The 16,695-nt window shown below is 34.5% G+C and overlaps 1 protein-coding gene across 1 annotated transcript; it reads right to left on the bottom strand.

Moving 5' to 3' along the window:
- Positions 1 to 12,375: 12,375 nt before the first annotated feature.
- Positions 12,376 to 13,881, bottom strand: LOC120160781 (zinc-finger homeodomain protein 5-like). Its single transcript, XM_039171121.1, has 2 exons — positions 13,783 to 13,881; positions 12,376 to 13,649 (listed from the first exon to the last, which is right to left on the bottom strand). Exon 2 carries the CDS (start codon positions 13,420 to 13,422, stop codon positions 12,589 to 12,591), a length of 834 nt encoding a protein of 277 aa, XP_039027052.1. The 5' UTR covers positions 13,423 to 13,649; positions 13,783 to 13,881; the 3' UTR covers positions 12,376 to 12,588.
- Between the last annotated feature and the right edge of the window lie 2,814 nt (positions 13,882 to 16,695).

Genomic DNA, 16,695 nt, shown 5'->3' on the forward strand with positions numbered 1-16,695 from the left:
GCCACTCAACCTCAACCTTAACATGAAATATGGACATTTTTCTAACTCCAAAACACAAGAATATTATAACAAACTGAAAAGCATTTAAGAATGTTATCTGGTGTACTTTCTCGAGATAAGGATGGACGTATGATTTTATAAATTTATAAAATATTAAGAGAGATAAACTTATAAAATTTTAAAAGATAAAAACAAATTACTGATAAAAATATAAAGACAATACTTAAATTACATAAAAATTTGAAATTTTCAAATAAACAATCGATTGTTGATCTCCGTACCATCCTGGATGCATGGTCTGATGTTCAAAAATCACATTTACACATCCCACTCTTCCAAAGATAATGATAGTTAGAGTTCAAATCAAACATCTCATCTCATATGGCTACAATTTTTCCTTTTTTGGTTATTTTAAGTTATTTTCTATAATATTATAGTTCAATTTACTATAAAGGGCCCACATGTTAAGCTTGTAATTATAATACTGAATTTTTCATTTTTAAATAAAATTAGTATTTGTTAGATTTTTTCTTCTTTTTTCTCCTCTTCTTCTAAGTGTTTTTTTTGTCTAATTCATACGTTTACACTCTTTGTTTTACTCTACAACAATGACAAATCTCACCGATATTTATAAAGTTTAGTAGTTATTGGATAATTATAGATTTATCTAGAAATTACGTTGGTTTTCAACACTATTACAACTAAATGTTATGTGTTTCATCTTGGCAGTTCCTGAAAAATACAATAAATGAATCATATAATTAAAAGAAATTAAAAAAAAACTACTAGAAATAGGATGACTTTAAAGCACACGTCGCACACCAAAACACACCACTAATGTAAAACACCGATGCACACCATTAATTAAATTGTCTTTATTAAATAAATATGAAAAAATATAATGACCTATCTGTAATTAATCTTTTTTATTATTTAATTTAAATTTTAATAGCAATATAACTAAATTATATATATATTTTTTAAATTATAATTATTTTATGAACTTTTATTTGTTTAGGATTCGAACAAATAATTTATACAAATTTGTATATTCATCCCAATAACCACCATTAAAACCTAACCACCGACAACCCTATTCATCGCAAGAAATTATGTTCTTTAATATACACTGATGACGAATAGTTATATCAATAGAAAATTGGTCTTTCTCTTAACCAAACGTTGCCTAGCTCTCCGTCACCTTACAATCGAGCGCAAATTACTGTCGTTCGCGCCTTACCTTTAGGGTGCGTTTGGTTCACGGAATGTAAGATTACCAGAGAATATGATTACTAAGAATGTTGTATTTTGTGTTTGGTTGGTTTAGCAGGAATGTAAGATTACTGTGTTTGGTTAAAGGAATAAAAGATTATTGGAATGTATATTTGATCAAATTATCCTTATTATATATTTATTTTTTAACAAGTTGGAAAATATTTATATATTTTCTTTAAAAAATTTAAATTCATAAAATGTATATATATATATATATATATTTACAAAATTGAAAATATAAAAAGGTTTAATGAAAGGGTAAAATTTTATTTTAACCCCTGAACTTCATATAAAATTTTAACTAGACTTTTTTTTGTAAATCTAAAATAGTTTAAGGATAAATTTATAATTTAACCTTCGTAGAATTTTTATTATTCAATGACAGAAGAAGGATATTTTTGGGGGAAAAAATTAAGGGCATTTTAGTCCAAAACGTCGGTAATCCATCAATACCTAAGGAAATGGAGGTAATGACATTCCCAGTAATATATCCAAAAAAATCTACTATTAGTATTAAAATATTACCGGAAATGAGATTCCCGACCAACCATTCCCAACCATTCCCATGGGAATCACACATTCCTTAATCCAATCACTCCCTTATTATTATTATTATTATTATTATTATTAGCTCTTTCCCCCTCCATTAGTCGTTGCCATTTTGGGGACAAAGCCATTGCCATCCCCTTGTGTTCGCCTTGGTATCGAGTAAGAGAATCTTGAAAATAATTTTGTATAATTATCGATTCTACCATGCTACGTACATGAACTGACATATAAACGTTAGAAATTTAATTTCTTAGTGCTGAAAATTTTTAAGGTGTCATTGTAGAAAATTTTAAGAAGAAATCTTGACGTTTTTCCTTATTCGTTTCCAACACCATTTACTGAAAAAAAAAAAGGGATTAGAAGCCACATTCCAACGTTAAAAGGAATCATAAGCTATGATTCCTCAGATGGTGTCTGTTATCGTATACTCAACAATGAAAATAAGGTTTGATGCACACAGTCTTCCCCAAGAAATATACAACTGAAGGTGGGGCACTCAATTTAGCCTTTTCTAAGTTAATGTACTACTGATCCATGGTCGGTTCATGTATGTAGATTGGGGGACCATGTTATATTACACATGTCACCATGCAAGTGGAACGACTAATGAAGGGTAAAGAGCTAATAATAATAATAAAGGTACGACGCGAACAACAACAACATGGATAATCAACGGTCGATTGCAAGGCGATGGCGAGCTAGGCAATGTTAGGTGAAGATAAATACTAGTTTCCACTTAATATAGTTCTCCGGTGGCATTGTATATTGAAGAACACGATTTTCCAACGATGAATAGGGTCGTCGATAGTTAAGTTTAATGGTTGCTGTTAGGATGAATACGCAAACTTATACAAATTAAGTGTTTTAAACCTGAACAAATAATTTTTTTTAAAATAATTATAATTTTTAATAAAAATATAATTTAATCATATTCCTATTAAATTTAAACTAAATAATAAATAAAGTATTAATTATGGATAGGTGATTATATTTTTTCATATTTATTTAATATGAACAGTTTAATTAGTGATAACTGATGCGCAACTGTGTATCACATTAATAGTGTGTTTCGGTGTACGACATAGATTCTAAAATTTTCCCTAGAAATAATATCTAAATTATTAGATAAAGATTATGGAACTAAGAATGAAGCGATCTGCACAAAATTAAAACGACTAACCACAAAAAAATAATAGTTATAATCAACAGTGAGAAATGAAACGTAGGCGATGTAGATATAAATAAATAAACAAACGATCATTTCGATTAATAAAAAACATCAAACTAGCGATTTCAGTTCTCGATTTCACCAATAAGAACAATGGAAATTAAGATTACTGATTGAATCATAAACTTAATTTCAATTCTTGAATCACAATCGCATGGGATTTAAAGAATACAACACAATCTTTGTTGCTGTTATCAAATCAACAGACAGTGGAGAAAGAGAAGCTGACCTATTTAAAATCAAGCACCCAGAATCGCAATTTGAATCTGAATAGAGAACTCAACCAAATCAAGCAATAGTTGAAAATCTGAGTTTGAATTTTACAAAAAGAGGTATTTAGAGAAAGGGAAACAAGGATATACTGATTTTACGAGGGCATCAGATAATTTCAAAAGCAGCGCATCCTGGTTTTAATACAGATGGAAAACGCGGGGGAAACTTTCATTTCCTTTACAGATCAAGACAATTGACGATCGGAAAAAAATGGAGATGCGGGGTATCGATGCTGGTTTTAATACAGATAGAAAACGCGGGGGAAACGTTCATTTCCTTTACAGATCAAGACAAGTGACGATTGGAAAATATGGAGATGCGGGGTATCGATGCCCTTACCTCTCGCGCTCTACCATCTGAGCTACATCCGCATTGCATTAGTAATGTAAACGTTTTTCTATTACAAGATATGTCAAATATGCATTTTATTTGAACATGAATATCCAATTAAAATCCTAATATTGTTAAGTCAAGATTATATCAGCAAAGTCAATGAACACGTAATTACACTTAAAGTTCATGTATTGTTGAGTTTGATTTGAAAAATTTAAAGTTCGATTTACCTCAACTAAAAAACTTGTGAGTTTAATATTGTCAATTTCAACTCAATATCAAAATTTAAAAAAATTTAAACTCAAAACATTCTAGGACTTAACCTGATTGAAACTCAAACTCAAGCTCTGTTCAAGCTTGAAATTTGAGTACATGAAAGTCTAATAGTATATTTTAAAAAACATATAAATGTTAATATTATTAATAATTTGACTTAAAAATTAATAGTTTAATATATTATTTTTTTGAGTTACTCGTGAGCTTTTCGGGTTGGGCTTCAAATAGTTCACTTTCGGCTTATCGAGAACTCGAGTCGAATTTGGGCTCAAGTCGAATCCATTTGATTCGAGTGTTGGTCAAGCTTTGATGAAGTCAAATTCAAGTAGCTCACGATCTGTCTCATCTCATTTACAACTTTACATCCCAGACAAAAACCTTTATTTTAAATTGTTGTTAAACTTTTGAACATTTTAATTTTATCTTTAAATTATGTTTTGTTGACGAAAACGGGTAAAGAAAACGAAAGAACACGAGAATTTTACGAGGTTCGGCAATGTGCTTATGTCCTCGGTGCCTAGGCGGCGCTAGAATTTTATTCAATAATATTTTAGGTCTAGGTTACATCTCTATTTATAATAGAAAACCCTGGTACATAATTACAAAATCAACCCTGTACCGTACCGCAGGGCTACGCCCCCGCACCCCCAACCCACATAATTTGTAACCCCACAACGAGACTTTCTTTGTAAGGACAGTTGATGTTCGCTCACTCCGCTCCATCTCCTGTCCTCTTTACTGGTATATTTATGAGCCATACCTAACAAATCTCCACCTTGGCGAATATCCTGCCCCTTGGAAACTTCAATGTGGGTTGGGTTACCTTGCTTCTTTAACAACTCGAAACATTCAACAAGTCCAAGCAATGCTTGAACTTGTCTGTCGTAACTGGCTTGGTGAACATATCAGCGGCATTCTCATCAGTATGTACCTTCTGAAACAAAACCTCTCCAGATGCAACAAACTCTCTGATCTTGTGGAACCTTACATCAATATGTTTAGTTCTAGCACGATACACCTGATTCTTAGCCAAGTGAATAGCACTTTGATTATCACAAAGCAACTGATCTCCACCTTGTTGAACACACAACTCCTTCACTAAACCAGTAAGCCATAAAGCTTCTTTTGCAGCTTCAGCCGCTGCCATGTATTCAGCTTCAGTTGTAGATAGTGCCACGACAGATTGAACAGTAGACTTCCAACAAATAGGCCCTCCACCAAGAGTAAACACATACCCTGTCGTAGATCTTCTATTATCCAAGTCACCTGCATAATCTGAATCCACATATCCTACAACCAAAGGATTATCCCGCTGACTCCCAAAAACAATTCCATGTCCCACAGTACCCTTTAAGTACCGAAAGATCCACTTGACTGCATCCCAATGTTGCTTACCAGGTTTAGACATGTACTTACAAACTTGACTAACAGCATGAGCTAAATCAGGACGAGTACATACCATCGCATACATCAAGCAGCCAACAGCATTAGAATACGGAACCTTTGCCATATTTTCAGCTTCCTTATATGTCTTAGGGCACTGTTCTGATGAGAGCTTAAAGTGATTCGCCAATGGAGTGCTAACTGGTTTCGCGCTGCTCATCGCAAACCTTTCTAGCATTTTCTCAACATAACCCCGTTGAGATAGCCGTAGTTTCCTTGAGTCTCTGTCCCTGCAAATTTCCATTCCAAGAATTTTCTTTGCAGCACCTAAATCTTTCATATCAAATTCCTGACTCAATAAAGTTTTCAAACCGATAACATCATCCATGTTCTTCGCAGCAATCAACATATCATCAACATACAGTAATAGAAAAATAAAAGAACCATCATCAAGGCTCTTAACATAGACACAACAATCATACTCACATCGGTTGTAGCCAATCTTGATCATATAGGAGTCAAACCGTTTATACCACTGTCTCGGAGACTGTTTTAACCCGTACAAAGATTTCTTCAATCTGCAAACTAAATGCTCGTTTCCAGGTTGAGTGAAACCTTCAGGTTGCCGCATGTAGATCTGCTCCTCTAAATCACCATGCAAAAAAGCAGTTTTAACATCCATCTGCTCTAAATGCAAATCCCAACTAGCCACCAATGCAAGTACTGCTCGGATTGAAGTGTGCCTGACCACAGGAGAAAAGATTTCATCATAATCAACTCCTTTCTGCTGTGAAAAACCCTTCGCTACCAAACGAGCCTTGAACTTCTCCCCCTCTTTTTCTGTTACTGCTGGTTTCTTCTTATACACCCATTTGCAACCAATCGGCTTCTTACCCTCAGGAAGGGGAACTAACTCCCATGTGCGATTGTGATTCAAAGACTTCATCTCCTCAACCATGGCTGCCATCCACTTGTCGTTTTCCTGACTAGTAACGGCATCATGAAAAGTAACTGGATCATCACTGCTAACAGTAAGTGCAAAAGATACCAAGTCTTCAAAACCCAATCTGTTCGGAGGCTTTATATTCGTCCGTCTCACCCTGTCTCTGGCGAGACTATAATCCTGCAAATCATCCGTAGTGGAACCACCAGAAGTCGGTTGAGAAGTTTCTGGTTTCTCAACTGGAAACTGCTCGAAATTTACCACTGTCGTGTCTTGCTTCTGCTGCAACATAGACTGTTCATCAAAAACGACATCTCTACTAATCACAACTTTCTTCGCAACTGGATCCCAGAACTTGAATCCTTTGACACCTTTCTTGTAACCCAGAAAAATGCACTCCTTCGATTTTGCATCAAGTTTGGATCTCTCATCAGCAGGTACATGCACATAAGCAGGATAACCAAAAATCCGTAAGTTATCAAAACTAACATCATGACCAGTCCATACCTCTTCTGCAACTTTCCCAGCCAGCGATGCCCTTGGCGATCTGTTGATAAGGTAACACGCCATGTTAACAGCCTCAGCCCAGAAGTGTTTGGGAAGCCCCGCATTCAACCGCAAACATCTGGCTCTTTCATTCAACGACCTGTTCATTCGTTCCGCAACACCATTCTGTTGTGGTGTCTTGCGCACTGTAAAATGCCTCTGAATCCCATGCTCCTTACAGAATTGTAGGAACTGTGAATCTGTGTACTCCGTACCATTGTCAGACCGCAAACACTTGATTTTTCGTCCTGTTTGGTTTTCTACCTCAGCTTTCCACAGCTTGAACTTCTCCAAAACTTCAGATTTCTGTTTCAAAAAATACACCCAAACTTTCCGTGAAAAATCATCAATAAAAGTAACATAGTACCTAGATCCACCCAAAGACGATGTCGTGGAAGGCCCCCATACATCAAAATGCACATAATCAAGAATCCCTTGAGTTGTGTGCTTCGCAGTCTTGAAACGGACTTTAGTCTGTTTACCAAGAACACAATACTTGCAAAAATCGAGCTTACAGCTTTTGACACCATGCAACAAGTTTCTCTTGTGTAATTCTGCCATACCACGTTCACTAAGATGAGCAAGGCACATATGCCACAATTTTGTCGTATCATCACAGGACTCAACAGAGTGAACTCCACCTGCAACGGTACTCCCTAACAATCTGTAGATATTCCCTGCAGTCATCTTGCCTTTCATCACAGTCAATGCTCCTTTAAAAATCCGAATGGTTTCCCTATCCTCGTCAGCCTTAGGGATAAAACCATTCTTGTGCAAAGTGCCCAAGGAAATCAAATTCTTCTTCAAGTCTGGGATATGTCGAACACCACTCAACGTCCGAACGGAGCCATCGTGCATCTTAATTCTGACATCACCAATACCAACAATATTGCAACATCGATCATCACCCAAATAAACCGAACCAGAATTAACCGGCCTGTATGTCGAAAACCATTCCCTATTTGGCGTGATGTGATAAGAACATCCAGAATCAAGAATCCAAGCATCCGTCAATTGTGTCGTTGAAATAGAAAGCATATCACCCTCACTGCAATCAGAAGTATCATCCTCGACCACGTTCACAGACTTGGATGAGCCATCACGCTTCTCATCAGTCTGCTTTTTCAACTTCGGACAGTCTCGCTTCATATGTCCCGCCTCCTTTCACTTGTAACAGTGAATCGTCTTCTTATCCCTGGATTTGGATCTGGAATTCCGCTTCCCGGACCCTGCCTTCTCTGGCTTCCGTCCACGATCTCGATTACCCTTGACATATAAGCTATCGGCTTGAGAGCTTTCCCCTGCATTCTGCTTCCGCTGGTTGTGAGCCAACAAGGCTGCAGTAATCTCCTCAACGTTGATAGTCTCTTTCCCATATGTAAGAGTAGTCACCATGTGTTCGTAAGAGGAAGGCAACGAACACAACAGAATCATCGCTCTGTCTTCATCCTCAATTTTCACATCAAGCCGAGCCAGATCAGAAACGATTTGATTGAAGACATTCACGTGTTGCGCCAAATCGTGATCGTCCTGCATCTTCAGCCCATACAGCCGCTGCTTCAGATACAGTTTTGTCGTTAAGGATTTGGACATAAACTGACTTTCCAACTTCCTCCAAATTTCGTCTGGAGACGATAGATGCATGACGTGATACATGACCTCGTCCGCCAAGCATAATCGTATGGTTCCTGCCGCTCGCTGCTGCAATTCTTCCCAATCTTCCTCATCCATCGACGCCGGCTTTATAGGTCGCAAAGCCTTCAAGATCCCTTGCTGCGCCAATAGATCCTTCACCCTCGTTTGCCATAATCCGAAGTTACCCTGACCATCGAATTTCGCGACTTCGAATTTTGCTCCTGACATCTGATACCAATTGTTGACGAAAACGGGTAAAGAAAACGAAAGAACACGAGAATTTTACGAGGTTCGGCAATGTGCTTACGTCCTCGGTGCCTAGGCGGCGCTAGAATTTTATTCAATAATATTTTAGGTCTAGGTTACATCTCTATTTATAATAGAAAACCCTGGTACATAATTACAAAATCAACCCTGTACCGTACCGCGGGGGCTACGCCCCCGTACCCCCAACCCACATAATTTGTAACCCCACAACGAGACTTTCTTTGTAAGGACAGTTGATGTTCGCTGCGTTCGCTCACTCCGCTCCATCTCCTGTCCTCTTTACTGGTATATTTATGAGCCAAACCTAACATGTTTTTTATTTTGTATTGGTCTCTAAATTCTTAAAGTTTTAAAATCATTTTGAAACTATGACTATTATTTTAAATTAATTTTTAAAATTTGGAATGTTCCAATTTCATCACTAAATTTTTGGATGATTTTAAGAGACGTTATTTAAGCATTAGAAATTTTGGAGATCAGTCTGGAATAGAGGTCATAATTCAAAGATGAATTTGAAATACTTAAAAGTTTAGGGATACTTTTTCATGGAAAACTTTTTAGAATTATAGAAAACAGAATTATGCTGTTAAGTATTAAGAGAATAAAAAAATTAATTACTAAAATAAAATATAAACATGTATAGGATCAATCAAACCTTGTTAATTGGACTGCTTAGCAAATCCATTCAATAACATGACTCGATTGTTGATTACATTTTCAATATAAAACCAAATCAAAGTTAAATTAAACAAAATAACAGAAATAAATGGAACCAGACACAGATTTTAAATGATTTCTTTTCAGGTATATATTCTTAAAACAGAAATGCTCTCACAGTTCAACTCGTGTTCGGTTATTAGAAACTTAAGCAGTCGCCTACCTATGAACTTGCCATACGCTTCTCCTCCAAAACGTTATAAATTCTTCATAATTCCAGACTTCATATCATCAATTACATTTCAGTGAATAAATTCATATTCACAAAAGTAAATAAATAAATTCATCACTTTCTCTTTGCTTTCTTTACCAAAACCAAAGAACAAACACCAAAAATGGCAAAGATTGCTTTGGTTATTGTTTTGGTCTCGATGATCACGATTCTCTCGGTCCATTCCGTCGTTTGTGACGGTGCAGTTCCAGCTACACCGGCGACAGGCGCAGCAGACACTAAGGGGACCGCTGCACCAGCTGCTGACGCGCCATCCGCGGAGAATAAGGACTCAACATGGACCGGCTGGGCCAAGGACAAAATCCAGTGAGAAAGAAAATCTTAATTCTAATAATTTATAAACGCATTAGCTATTGTTCTTATATGCATATTATGGATCATAACTTGTGACGTGTCACTGCGTTCAGCGACATTGAGAACATGTTCTCCTCTTCATCCGGATCAACACCATCACCGGCCCCAACAACCGCAACTCCAGCCGCAGGAAAAGTTTGAGCCGGGAGCTGTAACTACAAATGGGATATACTACTGTAATAAATTGAAAGTAAACCAATCGGTCATATCCTCCGATAATGAGGGCGTTTGGATTGGAGAATCACTGTGATTTTCTTCATTTTTTTCTGATTCATGTGCTGTTTTTTAGACCTTTCATACTATTCGAATTAGAAATTAATTACGAAACCAATATTATTTTTCTGTTTGCTTCAGCATCTCGAGATTTTTTTTCCTTCTTTGGGTTAAATTGCTGCATATAAAAATCTAATGTGTTAAAAATGCCTTTATTAAACTAATACACCCTGTTTAAGTATGTTCTTAAATTAATACATTCATCTTTTAAACTAATTTACCTCTTGATTGGGGTCGGATCCAACAACAATAATATTTGGTAAACTACACATTTAATACCTAAATTTTTATTTTTCTTTCGTTTTGGTACTTAAACTTTTTTTTTTCAAAATCATATTTAACATTTAGTTTATTTTTCATTTTGGCACCTCACTTTTAACACCTTAATGGTGATGTTGACGTGTCACCATAAGGTAATGTCATGTCATCGTTGAAAAAATAAAAAAAAAATCACGTCAGTAGTAATGTTAATTTTTTAACGGGGTCAAACTGAAACCTAAACAAAATACTAAGTATGATTTTGAAAAAAAAAAGTTTAGGTACCAAAACAAAAACAAAAGTAATAGTTTAGGCATTAAACATGTAGTTTACCTAATAATATTTTACATAGATTGAGTTGTAAAAGGGGTGTAAGGTCGATTCCCCATAGATTGAGTTATCAGAACTAAAAATATCGATGAATAGGGATTTTTTTGAACAGTTTCATACCTAGTATTTGACCTGGGTTTATGAAATATATATATATATATATATATATATATATATATATATATAAGTTTAAACGGATTCCAAACTAATTTAAATAAAATATTGAACAAATACAATTAAAAATTATAAAATAAACTAAAATAGATTTAACCAATAATTAAGAAGATATAGGTTCAAGTAAGATCTCAACTTTGATATCAGGGTTGATCATAGATTATAAATTCTTCTTTGACGATCGAGGAGCATCCTCAAACCAACTATACTTCCTTAGGTGTTAATTACCAGACAACTCCATAGTTAACATTGATCAAACAAACAACTACCCCTGTAGAACAACTTTAATAATCTTATTAATGAGAATACGGATAGTCATTTCCCTGAATCTAATAGGTTTTGATCGAATTGATTTTTTATTTTAAAATTTTAGATTTAAATCTAACATAACACTAGTTGTTAGCGGTCATGTTGAAACAATGGACATGCATCCATCAAATGTTTAGGAGTAGCTCATATGCCTCAAGCCCTAACTTGCGACACCTTACCTCCAAGTAAGGACTGAACAATACTAGCAAGATTATGGATATGGATGTTACTCTGCAAAGTAGAGACACTTACCTCGTGTACGAAATGTCCTTCAATGACCAAACTAGCGGACCAAATTTGTTGAGATGACAAAGCTACAAAAGTTAGCACATAAAAGTTGAAATTGACCTTCATATGTGGGAAATGTCGTAAGGAGCAAGGACATCGTAATTTAATATTGGAGACGCGCTTTAATGCCCAATTTTTTTTTTATACATTGTGTGAACTTTCGGTTTTCATAATTTTTTTTAAATATCGATATTTGGTTTATTCAAATATGTTTTGAATATAAAATCTTAGGTAGAATATAACAAAATTATAAAATCATGTAAAAATTACAAAATTAAACATGTTAATTGGTTAAGAGGGTATTGTCTTCATTTGTTGTACACAGGGATGTACTACCATCGTTACTGAAAATTTTAAATTCGTACGTGATTTATATTTTTTTATTGTTAATTTGAATTTTATAGGTTTAATATAAAATTTTATGGTGAAAAAGATCTAAATATCAAGCAGGAAAAACGTGTTGGGTCACAATCTCTTGAGAACGTATTGTCCATTTAATTTTGGTTGAAAGCTAAGAGTGGAAGATGGTTCCAAAATCCAAATACAAATGCCAACAGAATATTGTTAATAAAACCCTGAATTGAACCTCACAGACTAGTGTGCAGTAATGTTAAAAAACCCAATGGAACAAGAGCCTGCATGAAATGAACTCACCAAGTTTTACCAATCACCATTAAATATTGAGAAGAACCAGATACCCATTTTCATATTTCTTTTTTCTCACAGATTAAATGATGAGAAAGCGACTAGCATTATAACTTAAAGAAAGAACAATTACTAATGCAAGTGCTGAATTTGCCAAGAGATAACCAAGGCTTTTGCAATGAAGAATTATACAAATATTTCAACTTTTTTAAGGCCAGCTCCTTTAACAACGTCTGGTTTAATCTTCTAGGCTGCCTCATTGTATACATATATATGGAATTATGAAGATGATGATATATGCTACTCATCCTGGGGCGGCTTCTTCACGTTCTTGTTGTTGTGCATCCAGACCTTGAAAACCTTCCTTTTGACGCCGTACTCGGTGCAAAACTTCTCCACTTCATCTTCATCTTGTTTGTTGATCCTCCAGCCCAGTTTCTCGGCTAATTCCAACATCTTATCTTTCTGTTCCTGCGTGAATTTAGTTCTGAATCTCTTCTTTGAAAAAACATAAGAGGGTGCCGGCGGCATTCCCTCGGGATTGGACTGGTACATGTTGAGATCCTCGCTCGAAGACTCGGTACCTCCTCCGCCGAACGCTACATTCATCGGTGCAATCATTGCACTGGGTGGACTTATGTACTTTTGATGGTGGTGGTAGTGGTGCAGCATGGTTGGAGATGGCAAAGGTGGAGGCAACTGAAGAGGGTTAAGCATTAAACTTCTTCGACCGGCATGATTACCCCCGAGCTGTTGAGTCTCGCCATCGACCTCTTTGCGGTGGAAGTTTCGGTGGCAGTCGCAGGCGGCGCATTTCAACGCTTCGAGCGTTCCGTCGTCTCCACTAGGCATGAACTCGCCGCACCCGTCGTAAACATTCCCCCCTATGCTGGCAGCGTGGTTCTTTAGACACTCGCGATACCTGACTACGCCGGCCGATGCCTTGGCATTCGAACTGGCGACTCGATCCGGGTGCGGAGATCTTCCGATTTGACCTAGCGATTGTTGTTGTTGTTGCCTCTGCGGACGATGAACATGGTCTAGGGTTTGAGTGCAAGTGAGAACAGCAACACCATTATGATTCCCATCACGAACCGGCGTCTTAATATCGTGCTCTTCACCTCTCACCTCCATAATTCAAGAAATATAGTCCACAAAAAATAGCTAAAAACGGAAGATTCACTATTCAACTATTCATCTAAAACTTTGAAACGTTTTTCAAAAGAGATGATGATGATGCAAGAAGCTTATCTAGATAACTTGTTTTCCTTTCCTCCCTATATTTCTCCCAATAATCTGCATTATTCAGCCAAAATCCGTCGACCCATACCGCTATTTTCAACCGTTACAACATCTGTAAGCTGAGAGATAATAGAGAGAGAGAAAGATAAACAAAATAAAATAAAATCAATATCGTGTTCAAACAAAAACAAAACTAAAGACATTAAAGTCGAAATGGGACCAAAGTCAGAGAGAGAGAGAGAGAGAGATGACCAGAAAACAGCAGCAAACGGAAGGAACTGCAACTGGCCAAGAGCTTGTCGAGCCTTTTACAACATGTAATTAGCGAAGAAGAAGAAATGAAGGAGATGGGAGATTTGGGGCTTAGGGTTAAGGATCTGGGTTTGCTTCAGCGCTCCCAACAAGCGACAGCTTGGTTGCTTGTGGTGAAGCCGAGGGGGAAGATAAAAAAGAAAAGAGTCAATCTTTAGAGACAAGAGAGAGATAGAGATTTTTTATGTTAAATAACAGAGAGAGAGAGAGAGAGATTCTGATGAGATTAAAGGACTCTTTTTTCTCTGTACAAAACAACCGACAACGTCATGTTCATCCCTCTCCCACGCCCTGCCACATTCGGGTCCCACTCTTACTCTTCATTATTGCCCTTTTAACACATTATAAATCTGAATAATTCCTGGATTCGCATCCAATTTATCTTTTAAATAAATCCAATTATTTCATTTCCTTTTTAAATTTTAGATTAAACTCCATCCACCAAGCCAAATCAGTATAAAAGTAAGAATAACGGGACTCGGGGGGTTTAATTAAATCCTTTTAAAGGTTTTAATAAAATTTTAAAATTTTTATTAAAAATTTAAAATTTTGAAAAATTATATGGTTTGATAGAAAATTTAAAAAAAAATTATGGGACCTAATTTAAATATCTAAACACTTTAAAACTTGACGAGGACTTCAAAACTTTTAAAAAGTTTAAAATACTTTAAAGACTTAAAATAATTTTTTTTTATTTGGGACCGAAACTCCTCGACATTTATTATCATTCGCCTAAGAATAATAAATTGGGTAAAGTATATACTTAGTATCTAAATTATTAATTTTATTTTTATTTTAATACTTAAATTTTTATTTATTTTAAAATCATAATTAATATTTACTTTTATTTCATTTTGATATCAAAACTTTTATTTGTTTTAAAATAATACATAACTTTTACTTTTTATTTTGTTTTAATATTTCTTCGTTAAAAACTTAATGGGACTTTTATAGCCACATCTTTTTATGTATAAATTACATCATTAATCACTTAATTATCTTCTCACTCTTATTTTAGTCACTGAATTTTATTTTTTTTTATTTAATTACTTAACTTTCGAATTACTCCTAATTTAATTACTCTAACTTTTAAATTTATTTTTTATTTTAATTATATATTAATAAAATAAAAAAAATCATGTCACAAAATTTAGTAATAAAATAAATTAGAGTGATTAAAACATGAGCAAATTGAAAGTTGAGTTGTTAAATTGAAAATTTTTAAACTTTAGTGATTAAAATAGAGGTAAAAATATAGTTGAGTGATGAAAGATATAATTTATCCATAAAAAAATTCATGTACATCAGTTCGTTAAGTTTTTAATGACGGGTATTAAATAAAATAAAAAGTAAACGTTATGTATGATTTTAAATCAAATGAAAGTTTATGTATTAAAATGAAAGAAAACTATTAATTTAGGTATTATACCCTAATAGATTTTAAATTTAATGGAATGGAATTTTTTTTAAAAAATATTATTGAAAAAAAATTAAAATATTTAATAAATTTAAATTTAAATATCATCACATGATATTAGTGTATTACGATTTAAATTCAATCAATATTTTAATTATTCTCGTTAGTTTTCTTGATCTATCCCTGATTATATAGATTTGTAATATATTTTAATTATATACTCAGGGAAAATGTAAAATTTATGATGAATTTATAAAATTTTAAAGAATAACGAATTTATAAAATTTAAAAATATTAATAAAAAAATATTAAAAAAATTAAAGACTTTATGGGACGACTACCCTACTCATTTTCCTCTACTAATACTTACCTACTGACTTGAAAATTAGAGTGAGAAAAATGAAATGGCGTGTAGCGTGAGAAAAAATTGTAAAAGTGTAGGCACTTGAGGTTCCTCCCTGAAATGAGCAAGCAGAGAGTTAAAAGTACAGTGACTCCCGTTGATGCGACATGCCTTTGCTTCGTCCATAATCCTTCCCAGAAAACCTCAACTTTTCTTAATAAACCAGCTTTCCACAAACTAATAACCACTCCATTACAAGATACAAATTCAAAGAGTGAAAGAAGGGGTATGGGTCCACAGTAAGATTTGTTTGCCTTGTTGCTAAGAGTATAGTGAATGATGATCAAAGAGGTTAATGTGCGCCATTTTCTGCAAAAGCCCCCTGCCAACAACAACCAACCACGCCAATGTCTTTGCCTTTCCGTGGTGCAATTTATTTGTGCTTTTTTCACGTTGGCTTTGGTACTCGCTTCAACACTGTTCATATATATATATATATATATTTATATGTTGCAGGTTGTAGTACTGCTGACTCGACCAATGGGTTATTCGAAAGAATCCCTCACCAGCACTTTTATCATGTTTTTGTTTTATCAACTCACCTGCTTTTCTCACTTGAAAATTTTCCCATTTCCTTCGTATTTCATGTCATCCATTCCCCCTATTCAATCACCTCTCTTTATTCACGTCTTCTCTTGTCACTGTCGACAACCCTAATCATAGTTTCCTCTATAACTCTCTACCTATAATTCAAGTTTTGATGTCATGGGAAATTAATCTAATATTACTTCAGTTTAAAATAATTATATTGTTTTTATTTTAAATAATATATTTTTAAAAGTTAAAGTTTTTTATTCGTAATAAAAATTAATAATATAACAATCCAAACTTTAAAGATTGTTGTTTCAAGCCACAAGGGATCAATGTTATTCAAGCGATTATTATATTTACAACAACTCAACTACTGTAAGAAATAACCTCTCGAGTCTCAACTAAAATAGTCATCTTGATATAACTAATTTTATAGTTTGTGATATATTTTAAAATATTTTTATTTTTTTAATAATTTACAATTTTATAATTTGTAATATAT

This window comes from Hibiscus syriacus, unplaced genomic scaffold (assembly GCF_006381635.1).
Source record: "Hibiscus syriacus cultivar Baekdansim isolate YM2019G1 unplaced genomic scaffold, ASM638163v2 tig00111393_pilon, whole genome shotgun sequence".
NCBI classification, from domain to species: domain Eukaryota; kingdom Viridiplantae; phylum Streptophyta; class Magnoliopsida; order Malvales; family Malvaceae; genus Hibiscus; species Hibiscus syriacus.